The sequence below is a fragment of the Eschscholzia californica genome, unplaced genomic scaffold (assembly GCF_041429995.1).
Source record: "Eschscholzia californica isolate CP2 unplaced genomic scaffold, dmEscCali1.0.p SCAF_1, whole genome shotgun sequence".
Taxonomy (NCBI): Eukaryota; Viridiplantae; Streptophyta; class Magnoliopsida; order Ranunculales; family Papaveraceae; genus Eschscholzia; species Eschscholzia californica.
In genome coordinates, this window is record NW_028238198.1 from 68804391 (window position 1) to 68816640 (window position 12250).

Sequence of the window (12250 nt, forward strand, 5' to 3'; positions counted from 1 at the left end):
TTGAGGAGGCAGATTGGAGGAGAAAGAAAATTCAGAAAATGGAAGATGAGGAGAGAGACAATTTCATCAATTTCTTCATTGCTTCAGAAGCTTTCTACCTTAAAAGAGCTGAAACAACTTCAAGCTCTCATAACAAAAAATGGTCTCACAAACCACTCTTCTCTTATCCCCAAACTCATCACATTCACTGCCCTTTCTCCTTCTGGTAGCCTCGATTATGCACAAGCAATCTTTGAAGAAACCACCATGGAAGATCCTTTCCTCTGCAACACCATGATCAGAGCTTACTCTCACAGTGTTTTCCCAATCAAAGCTATTCATATTTACAACCAAATGTACCGTATGAATGTGAAATCTGATAATTTCACTTACCCATTTGTTCTTAGAGCTTGTTCCAAACTTATCTCAATTACCAACTCAGATGATTCTAATATTGAAAATAGTAATAAATATGGGTTGATTGTTGTTCGAAAGGGTGGTGAAATTCATTGTAGCGCTCTAAAATTAGGTTTTGAGTCTTACCCATTTGTTCAGAATTCTTTAATATACATGTACTCTCGATGTGGGTACCTTGATTTAGCTCGTTATGTGTTTGATGAAATGTCTGAGAGAACTATTACTTCTTGGAACACTATGATTTCAGCGTATGATAGGATCAATGATTTTGAATCAGCAAATCTGCTTTTTGAATTGATTCCTGAGAAAAATATAGTTTCATGGAATACCCAGATTGGTAGATATGTTAAATTAGGAGATATTGAAAGTTCAAGAAAAGTGTTTGAAGAAATGCCTGAGAGAGATGCTGTTTCTTGGAACTCAATGATTGCTGGTTATGTTCAGATTAAAGATTACAAAAGGGCATTAGAATTCTTTAGAGAAATGCAAGTAAACAAAGTTGAACCCACAGAGATAACACTGATATCAGTTTTGGGTGCTTGTGCCGAAACTGGTTCATTAGTTGTTGGCAGAGAAATTCATGACTTTTTGAAACTCAATGAATTCAAAATTGAAGGATTCTTGGGTGGTGCTCTAGTTGATATGTATGCAAAATGTGGGAATCTTTACCTAGCTCGAGAAGTTTTCAATTCAATGAAGATGAAACATGCGAGTTGTTGGAACTCAATGATCATGGCTTTGGCTGTTCATGGTTACTCGGAGGAAGCTCTAGAACTATTTTCAGGCATGAAAACCAGACAGAATGAAGCTAAACCAAATAGGATAACCTTCATTGGCGTATTAATCGCTTGTAGTCACAACGGTTTAGTTGAAGAAGGTCGTTACTTTTTCCGCCAAATGATCGAGGAATATGGAATTAAGCCTGATATGAAGCATTATGGGTGCATGGTTGATCTTTTAAGTAGATGGGGTTTGCTTGAAGACGCTCATGAGATGATTAAGACAATGCCTTTTGATGCAAACTCAGTTTTATGGAGGACATTATTGGGTGCTTGCAGAGTTCATAGTAATGTTGTATTGGCAGAAGAAGCGTTTCGAAAACTTGCCAATTTAGAACCTCTTACAGATGGTGATTATGTTTTATTATCGAATATTTACGCAGAATCTGAAAGGTGGGATGACGTCGAACGAGTAAGAAATGAGATGATTGGTTATAGAGTTTCCAAGAAACCCGGGTCTAGCAATATCGACACATAGAATAATTGAACAGTTTAAGCGGTTATGAATGATTCAATTGAGCTTGATTCATGATTTTCTTAGTTGACGATTCTTTGGTATGAAGATGGTTTGAGAGTATGGGTAATGAGTGACAATTCTGATTCTGGTTGAGTTTGATCCTTCTTGCAATTATCTTGTATTCCTATGAGACCCCTAAATACTAAAGCAGGTTTAATTTGATGGTCTAAATTGATTGAGAAAATGATATGTAGCTCAGTTTGTTTACATCTTTTACAATATTCATGGGTCACAAGTTCAATATTTCCTTGTCAACTTTTTTATTTTCTCGACTCATTATTATCTTGAATACTATATAGTAACAACAACAACTACTACTATTAGTTATGGATAATAGGTTGATTTTAGGTTAGGTTATATGCTTAAAGACTAGTTATGGATAATCGATTGATTTTAGGTTACGTTGTATGCATGGCCATGACTGAGAATTTAAGGGTCTGGTGCAAAATATGAATCTGGCCTTTTTGAAGAAAATTACAAATAAAAATTGAACAAAGTATAGTTTCTTTGGACAAGTAGAATTCACTTAGCAGTGGTACCGTGCACCAAAAAACCAAATAAAAAACAATAAGAATGTGCAAGAATCAAGTATCCTAACCACCTCAGCTAAGAGGCGTTTTATGTTTAGCTATGTATTTTCACGTCTATATACGTTCAACGTCAAGCCGTCATTGAAAACAGCCATGTATGTGTGGGTGGCCAGTGCAGGCGCCTTACCCGCACGCCCCCAAACGCGCCCTAGCTGGATGCTAACAGACTAGTGATGATATTAAATATTTCTGGTTAATTTTTGTTTTGTTCAAAAATATTTGAGAGCAAAAACAGATTAAAATGCATTTGAACCAACTTGGTTTATTTTAGATTTTGTCAAAAAATGTTACTTTGAAAAAAATTACTCTTTAACATTATCAAAGAAAGAGGTCAAATTTTTTCACAGTGTCTGTCTCTGGGATGGTTAATATAAATACCTTTGGGTGCTCTTCTGCACTAACATGTCTCTCACCGTGTCTGTCTCTGGGATGGTTAATATAAATACCTTTGGGTGCTCTTCTGCACTAACATGTCTCTCACATACGTGTCTGTATATGCAACAAAAAAACGTACATGCTTGTATCTTACTTTTCTAAGTAGATCATATGGTCCTTAACAAATAAAAAAAAGTAGATCATATGGACTTTCAACAAAAGAAAAAAAAATTATATGGACTTGCACCAAAAAAAAAAAAAGTCTGTTTCAACCAAAAAAAAAAAAAAAACAAAAAAAAAGTCGATTGTATGGAGAGACGGGTCACCTTTCTTTACCCCCAACACTTCTTTCTAACGGTCAAGATTTCTTAACGGTGCTCCGACTGACGGTTTCAGTCGCCGTTAACTCCCAGAAATTTCTCCTTCCTTTCACATTTTTTTTTCTTTGTTGCGGTCTGATTCTTCATATTGAAAAATACTCTCAACCCTCTGTCTCTGATCTCTCTCTCTCTCTCTCTCTCTCTCTCTCTCTCTCTCTCGTCTGTGTGTGTTTTAGTCTCTCTCTCTCTAGAAACTACTGAATTGATGATGGAGGAAAACCGATTTTGATTCAAAGCTACGACAAGTCAGAAAGGTTTGTTAAATTCTGTTAAATGTTTTCTTCCATTAAACCCTAGAAATGATTCTTAATTAAGTTGTAGGTTTTTCTTCTCGTGTCGGAATTATAGTCTTGGAAGATATTGTTTGACTCTTAAATAGGGTTGTGATGAATCTTGTAATGGAATTTGATGATTTATTTCTGTGTAAATTTTAAAAGACATTTCCTAAGTTCAATTTTGGCTTAATTAGCTTGTAACCGGATGACCTCGTTATTGTTCTAAACCTAACCTACTGATTAAGGACCTTATGTGCAGTTTTAGTCTCTCTTTTCATTCTCTACAATCATATGATTTTGATGTGATGAACAAATGATGCTAAATTTTTATCTATTTGTGTTTTTTAGTGTAATTAGTTGAACAATGGATGGTTTACTAGACCCTGGTAATCTTGAACCTAGTGGAGATGCTAGAAATAGAGTGCTCGATCAAGCTACTTCTTCGTCTTACACTAGTAATAGGTACCGATTATTTGATCGCCAGAGATCGATGCGCCAAATTATGGGAGGAGGTAAAGGTAAGACACTTTATGATTCTTGAAGTTTGAGGGTCTCTATACCGATTTTCCTATTTCTTTTTTATTTAGGATGGATTCCGTTTGCATTTGTTCTTTTGGTCTTCAATCTTAATTCTAGTACTTTGTTTTAAAACATGACTTCGGTGGGGTTTATCCTTTAAAACAATGTTAACGGATGCTCTAACCCCTCTTGCGTACCACACACCCGATTCCCCGTAACCTTTTTGGGTGAATTCGCGATCCAATACCCAAATATGGCTTACTGGATTTTTCAGGCTGTTAAGCCAACTTCTTTGTAAAAACCTATAAGCTCCACTAGTAAGGTAGTTGACTACAAGATTTCCTTTGAACTAGTTAAAATTTTAAGTTTTATGGAGATAGAATGTTTTGAGTGTAGGTGTATCTATTATAAATGCATCACTAAAAGTATATACTATTTAGGGAAATAGTCCAAAAAGTACCGAATAAGTGTACCCCTCGCGTACCCGATTCTCACATGGTGGCGTATCGCGTACTGGTACCCGTACCATGTACGCGAGGGATCCACGTACTAGGTAACATTATTAAGGAGTAGTGAAATTCTTGGTGACACCTAACTTTATGACGCCATGCATTTTCTGATGATGTGAATTTTTTTGATATATCCATTAAATTTAGTTGAGGAAATGTTTCCTGCTTTTTGTTCCTTGATTATTATTAAGTGGGTTTTCTCTCGACCTAATCCATTAGATACTTCCTTTTAGCTGCTGATGTAATCTTGTGGAAACAACGGCATGTTGCTTGCGGGATCATAGCTGTGGCTACAGTTGCCTGGTTACTGTTTGAGTACTCAGGATTATCATTCTTATCGGTTTGTTCAGATGTATTTCTGATCTTAATAGTATATCAGTTTGTGCGAGCCAACTATGCTGCTTATGTAAATAAGTAAGCTGTTTTAGAGTTCAAGCTTTTGTCTCATATTTCTTACTATTTCAGCTCTGAAATGAAATGGCGTCTAACTGGTTCAATTTTCATGTAATGCCTGTTCTTGAGCAGACAACTTCAACCATTGCCGGAATTGGAATTGTCGGAAGAAATGGTTAACAGTGCAGCGGCTTCTTTTCGTGTTAAAATAAACTACATGCTTCTCATGGCACATGATATCACTCTTGGAAAGGACTTTAGGCTATTCTTCAAGGTTGGTAGTGCTCAATCATTTTGAAATCCGGGTGTGGATGGTTATTTATAATACATTAGATCATTACCCATTCACAGGTGGACACACCTGAGCCGTGTGCTAGGAATTGGGATCAACTATTTTTATGTTTGATGCTTTATTCACTCGAGTGTAAACTCGGTGAAGGATAGTTGAAAAAAACTATTAAAACTTCTGATCCAAAATCTTATGGCCGCAGAAAAGAGTAGACCCATCAATCCTCATTATGTCAAAGCTTCTCATTTGCAAGAAATTCAAGCCTATTGACCAAATAAAGGAGAAAACTTACAAAATATATTGTCTTCATTCAGGTGGTGGCTTGTTTGTGGCTTTTGTCTGTCATTGGAACTGTCTTTTCATCCTTCACTCTTGCTTATATTGGTAAGTTCATCTCTTAGTTTTCTACGGGACGTGCTGCAGCACATATTATGTTTGGATTTGAAGGCGTTATTTTTTTTCTCTCATGTTATTAATCATCTAAATATGCATTTTTCCATTTTTTTGCTTTCCTGATATTTTGGTCTAAATGTCTGTTGAAGTTCAAAATGAAATTCAAAATTAACTGAAGATACTAGTTATTAACACACACTCAGTCACCCACAAACACACACCCACATAGAAGTAAGGTTGATCTTCTCATATTGTTGCTTAGGTACTCAAGGCTGTTCTAAAAGTCCGAAACCGTGAACTCACCGTCATAAGTTTAATCCCAAGGTTCATTATCTGGCTGATTATTTACTTTGTTAGAGGTTTCAGAATTAGTTCAACTTTTCAGCTTTGTGAAGAAAAATTCTGTGAGATCCCCACCAAAAATCTAGAAGTTATGTATATGTTAAGTTGTTAACGTAGGTGATTTTTTTGCGAATTCACTGTGGAAATGCCTTGATGTCGTGTCAAATAACTTGTAAACATGTTTCCCATCTTTGCTAGTTTTACCAGTATTGTTATAAATTATGATACTGAATATTATCAAATATTTTTTTCTTAAAATCCTTCAAATGTTTGGTAAAAAACTTAATGTTCACCCTCTTCTTTTTAAAAAAAAAAATTGAAGTTGGGTTTAAAGTTAGAAGGGAGTATGTATTGGAGTTTGGTCAACACAATGAGAACTAATTTTGCCACAAGTCGGCTTTTGGGTCACTTGCATGAGTATAATGTTGAGCTTATGTACTAAAGGGTGTAAATTTTGATTCTTTCTAGATATTTTGTTCCTACAAATGGTTGTGATTTTTTTCCTTGACTTTCATGGGTCTTGATTTTTGTCATCTGAGTGGTACCCTCATGAAATGAATTCTTAGCTTTGCCACTGAAAGCCTATAATCCAGTAACAAAAGGGTGATTAGATTGAGTAGTATGTTATATAATGGCCTCCTTTTTTTTTACCAATATAAGTACCTCAGTTGAGAAACACACCGTGGTTTGGTGGTATTCTTTTATTCAATGTCGCCCAAGATTTCTTGCAAATCTGGCTCATAGGCTTTAATAAACAATATCATTCTTAAAATCATGCAATTTGCTTGTATTATTGACACATTTTGTTTTGATCCATAACAGGAACTATTGTGTCGATTACAATTCCAGCTTTGTACAATAGATATGCCGAACACGTGGATAGGTATGCGGGTTTTCTCCACAAGGAATTCTCAAAGCACTATAGGACAGTAGACGATAATGTTATAAGCAGAATTCCAAGGAGCTTCTCCAAACACAAAGACACATAATTTTCAAATAGATGGTCATTTGTAAGTTTCCTACTTGCGAGTTAAGTGCAGTATTTTCTGAAAGTAATTCGAAACAACTGCTGCTTAAGCCACACGGTTCTTTCAACTAGACTTGAAAAACAAGTTTTGTAAAAACCTGTAAACAATTGTGAATTCCATGTAGGAATTTCTTGTTAGTTTTGGTTACTTCTCACCACATTTCAAATACTATTGTGCTTCTGCATATAAAGATGATCCATGGCAAGGACTAAGAATTGATTTCATGATGATTTCTAAATCATGTTATGTCCGTTTAGTTAGTATTAACGTAATATTGTATCCAGAGTCAGAACAAGTCTGCAACTAATTCAAAGATGCGACTGGGTGTAAGAATTTGTGAGAAGTGATTCATGTGGAATGTAGTTTTCGATGTTTGTTTGCCCAAATTCCTCAAGATCTATCTTTCACTGAACTAAAACTCTAGCATATTAATCTTCTACCATGATTTTGATGGAGGGGGTTTGATCTCTAGACGGTTTAAGAAAAATATTTACAGCCAAGATTTAGGGTTAGTGAAGCAACATGAACCACTTTGGAGTTATTTAGGTTTTTTTCGCTGTGAATCTGAATCTATATGACTATATGAAACAACGGCCTTTCTGCAACTCGTAAATTTATTATTTCAAACCACCATAGAGTAACTTAGTCCCTCCCCGAAGATTCCGTGTGAGTATTTCAAACTCATTTGTTGTTTCTGAAACTTGGTTAAGCTGAAGTGCTTTATATTTATATCTGTCTGCATTTATCTTGTTACCTAATAGTATGATAGTAACATAAAATCATATATAATATAATCACAATTCAGCATCAACATAAGGGTGACCAACCGATGGATCTTAACTAGCTTGTGATCAATTTTTTCTCAAGTCAAATTTGAGGAATCCGAAATCTAAAAGTGGAAAAACAAACCATCTGAAATCTAGGGTAGATTTGGTCAGCTCATCAAAGCAAAGGAACAATGGATTCTTGAATGAGAAGAATACTACATTTTGAGATTAATCAATAGGATACTTATATTATATAACAAAAAAAGAAAAAGATTACATACTGAATATGTTAAACTAAAACTTAACTTGCTTTAAGTTCATTTTGAGCTTAATCAAGAAAGAAAGGAAAAAAGAAAAATACTACAAACTTGTTTCTATTGATATTCATTGCTTTGATTTTCGGTGAAAAAATCAAAGCCATAGAAAACACCTATTTATACATATAAAATGTAAAATTAAGAAAAAAAAAAAACTATATATTAGAACATATAGAGAAGGCCTAGCGGGTAAAAGTTATTCACCTCAGCCATAGACATAAACTTTACTACTCCATAGATTTTTCATCTATTTTGGCTACTTAATAAGTTGGCCGGACCGAACAAACCGGACGGAGCCGGGCTGGGCCTAAAATTGACCTCCTTGAAATGTTTGTCCAAATTGCCAATTGGATGGTGCAACATTGTTACTAGTAAGTGTACTTCCATCACTAAGAGTGACTTGGAAAGAGAGGGATTGACCATTTAAGTAGGAGTTACTCTGCCAATTTTGACCCCAATTTCTTGACATGGATTGCCAGCCTGATTTGGAACCCTTGATCGACACTGCGTGGACGTCACCCGCACCACCAACATTACTGATCAATACTAAGTTGAAGTAAGAATGACCGTTAATGGTGAACCTAATTCCTCCCTTTTTCATACAAGGAACCCTGTCAAAGGCAAATCACAAAATAAAAATTTAGTACTAGTAAGAATCTAAGAGAGTAGCCAACAACCCAGGTATAGTCTTCCACCTTAGAGGTCAAGGGTTCGAGGCACGCTGAACAATTAAAAAAAAAAGAATCTAACAGAGTAGTAAGTTTTTTTTGGTACTCAATGTTTATTAGGGGACTTGAACCATTTACCTTCTAAAGGAAACAGGTACAATTCCAGCTCTGTACTTAGCAATTTGAAGGAAAGCAGGTTGAGCCATGTCAAAATGTTGAAGAGGAGGATTACACCATCCACCATTATCATTAGATAAAGCTAAGTTTGGTGGGCAGAAATTCGTAGCCGTAATTGTAATCGTTCCGGGTAAACACCATTGTGGATCATCATTGCATTTCATTTCATAACATGATCCACAACTTAATCCATTGTTGAATAAAGCTGTGCTTAATGCTGCAGTGTTTGTTCCATACCCTTGACTATACAAATTCCCATACCCACATGCTCCTCCTAAAATACAAACAAACAAACACTCCCTTAGTAAACCAAACTCTTAAATTACTCAAATTTGTAATATTTGAAAGTTTAAGTGCTTACCCATTGTGCCGGAGGCATCGCCACCACCGTAGAAGGTTGCATGGGCACTCTCCCAGCCGCCGTAGTCGGCGTAAGAAAAGGGGAGGTTTAATTTGAAGAGGAAGAAGAAGAAGAATGGAAGAACAGAGGAGGAAGAGATTGTCATTGTAAAAGGAGATTTTAAGTAGAGAGGGAAAACAGGGGAAGAGAGAGAGAGAGGTTGGTTTTGCTTGGTGGAAGTGAATGAGTGGTGATGGCTATTTATATTAGAGAAGTAGGACCAAGACATGAGGGTGATTGAAGAGAGAGATTGTTGAGGATTTGCAAAGGGCAATTAAGAAACAGAGATTGAGAGAGATTTTGGACAAAAAGATCAAAGGCAATGCACATGTAAATGTTCTTATTTGTTCACCAACCAACGTTTAGCCCTAATGGGTCCTACCCTCACATGCACATCTTAACTAATCTTTTTTTTACAACTTCAAGATTTCCAACCCCTGTTATTTCTAGCAGGCCAGGACAGATACATATTACCATTTCACATCCCTCAAACTATATTGTATACAAAGCACACACTATTCATGGTGGGGGTCATTTTAGAAAGCTAGTCATCTTCGGTAACCAAAATGAATTACCAAAGTTTTTTTTTTTTCTTTTTTTTTTTTGAAATAGCTATATCTTATTATCACGAAATAAGGATTCTATTACAGTACAACTTAAAAAAAAAATAAGGTACATTCTTCCAAACTTTAGTTCTCTTTTTCTTCCTCGCCCATTTTGCCATCTTGTCAGCTGCTACGTTGAAGTTCCTGCTCGTATATTCAAATTTAACTATGTCAAGCCTCCTTTTTATTTCCTGGATTCTTTTAATATGCATTTGCGATTGCCACTGAGTGTCATGTTTACCATTCTGCAGATGTTTTATAAGGTTTTGATTGTCACTTTCAATGATGATTCTGTTATATTTATGAGATTCTGCCCATTTTATTCCATATAGAATAGCAATGGCTTCACCTTCTTCCGGGTTTCTACTCCTAACGGTTGTGGCTTGAGCTTCTATCAATTTAGCCTCTCTGTTATGTATGATTAAACTGATTCCTGTCTCCGAGTGAATGTCTTTAAAAGATGCATCCACGTTAATTTTCAGAAACGACGATTCTGGTGGATTCCATTTGTCTTGGTGCATCTTGGGGTTCGTCTTATTGTTTATCAGATGTTGTGGGAAAGTTGTAATCATTGAAATGGTTTTGTCTATGGTGTTAATTTCATGCTGAAAGCAGTGATCGCAACGCGTTTTCCAAATGTTCCAAAGTATAGTGCCGTAATGGATGTTATTCACAGTCTGTGAATTCTGAGATTCATGTTCCCAAGAGAAAATCCAATCTCTAACTGAGTTGATTTATATTTTAGGTATCCACATTTTGCATATGGTTACACCACCGTCCCTTTCCCATCCGCTTTTTTGTTTTAATGTGGATTATTGAAGATAAGTTGAAGAGAGAGTGTTTCACTGTTTTGTTAGATTGATAATTTTTTTTTTTTGAGAATGTTAGATAAATTTGGATTGTGTAATGTATTACTTAAATCAAATCTATCACCTAGTTGAGAAAGACAAAAAACCCAAGTTATTTATTTTACATATAAGGTTAACTAGATACAAAAAAAAAATATAAGGTTAACTCCAATTTCACCCCCAATTTGCGAGCAACTGGAAAATTAGAACTCCATATTTATCCGACATTCCATTTTAGCCTCTAAAATCATGTTTTCGTTAGTCAAACTTAACAATAATATTTTTCTTTCCCTTGTGACCATCATGACCACCACCAGATTCTCACTCTCTCTCACTCTCACTCCCTTTGTCTCTCTTTAATACCCCGAGGGTTCCATGTAGCTTGTTAGCTTAATTCCTTAAAATCGCATGGGATTTTAGATTTTTTCGAAGTGATAACCCATAATGGCGGATCCATGTAGGGTCTATAGGTCTGTTCGTGAGAACAGATCTGTTCGCACGAACAGTCTCAACTTGTACGATTTCATATACGACATTTAATAAAAAATATAGGGTTATTTTGCGAAAGGGTCGTACTTAAGTACCGTGTTTTGCGAAAGGGACATGACTGTTTATTATTTTGTGAAGGGGTCGTGCACTAGGATTGACCGTTAAATAAATGTTAGATTTAACTTCACATTAGATGAAAAGTTAACTCCGTTATGTAAATGTAACGGTGTTACCTCAAGTAAATCCGATGGACGCTATTCCTCCATATAGATGGCTAAAATCTATTGATAATAATCTCACATTTGCTTTATAAGAAAATAACTTATTCAATTTATTTTCTTCCCTTTTTATTTCTTCTAACTTTTGATTTTCACCGGATAATGAAGAGGAGTTGCCGATTAATAGAACTTGTTTAACCCTTTAGATGATTGCATTGGAACTGACTACAATGCATTGTAGTGGCACAACATTAGTGCACTAAAATGACTAATTTATCAACCATTTTAATGGGATCATTTTGTTTGATCTAATAATTTAGAAGAAATTCGAAGTTACCTAAGTTCTTAACAGAAGTAGCTAAGAAATCTAGAAAAATAATAGTGAATGTTTTAATTTGTTACTTTTGCGAATTAGTGTTAAAATTGTATAAAGTTTACTTAGATATAACCATAAATTTTTAAGTAATATAGATAGAATTAATGGTGTTAAAGTTTAACGGCGTTAAAACTTAACTGGTCAATCTTAGTCCACGACCCCTTTGCAAAATAATAAACGGTCATGTCCCTTTCGCAAAACTCGGTATATATGTACGACCCTTTCGCAAAATAACCCAAAAATATACACATATCGTAATAGTCTAAGTAGATAAAGGTTGCTTCTAATAACAACAATTGTTGTTGGCCCAATGGATAAGGTGTGGAAGTATTTCTATAGTTGACTCAAGTTTGAATCCGAACTTAGGCATTTTTTTTCTTCATTTTGTTGGAAGGAGGAAGCCGTAATAAAGATGATCCCGTGCATACTTAGCCATTAACTGAAGCGTGGCCGATCGGTAAGATCTCAAGGACAAATAGGGAGGGTAATAAGGGGTCACGAGTTCAACTCCCGAAACCATTCTGGAACCTTTTTTGTGGCGAATTAATTTGGGTATAGTTCGTAGATATATCATATATTCCTACTAATCTTCAAATCTAA

At 35.4% G+C, this 12250-nt stretch overlaps 2 protein-coding genes and 1 pseudogene across 3 annotated transcripts; 2 read left to right on the plus strand and 1 right to left on the minus strand.

The window, feature by feature from the left end:
• On the plus strand, positions 1 to 1900 carry LOC147568620 (pentatricopeptide repeat-containing protein At1g74630 pseudogene; annotated as a pseudogene). The gene has a single exon (XR_015231076.1). The product of XR_015231076.1 is annotated as a pentatricopeptide repeat-containing protein At1g74630 pseudogene (transcript).
• A 1068-nt stretch (positions 1901 to 2968) lies between these two features.
• LOC147568621 (Reticulon family protein) lies at positions 2969 to 7023 on the plus strand. Its single transcript, XM_086655031.1, has 6 exons — positions 2969 to 3291; positions 3661 to 3830; positions 4574 to 4754; positions 4866 to 5007; positions 5337 to 5406; positions 6580 to 7023. Exons 2-6 carry the CDS (start codon positions 3677 to 3679, stop codon positions 6744 to 6746), a joined length of 714 nt encoding a protein of 237 aa, XP_086511157.1. The 5' UTR covers positions 2969 to 3291; positions 3661 to 3676; the 3' UTR covers positions 6747 to 7023.
• Positions 7024 to 7772: 749 nt separating this feature from the next.
• LOC147568622 (expansin-A8-like) lies at positions 7773 to 9301 on the minus strand. The gene is made up of 3 exons (XM_086655030.1): positions 9076 to 9301; positions 8676 to 8988; positions 7773 to 8480 (listed from the first exon to the last, which is right to left on the minus strand). The coding sequence occupies exons 1-3, from the start codon at positions 9218 to 9220 to the stop codon at positions 8177 to 8179; spliced, it is 762 nt and encodes a 253-aa protein (XP_086511156.1). The 5' UTR covers positions 9221 to 9301; the 3' UTR covers positions 7773 to 8176.
• Positions 9302 to 12250: the final 2949 nt, after the last annotated feature.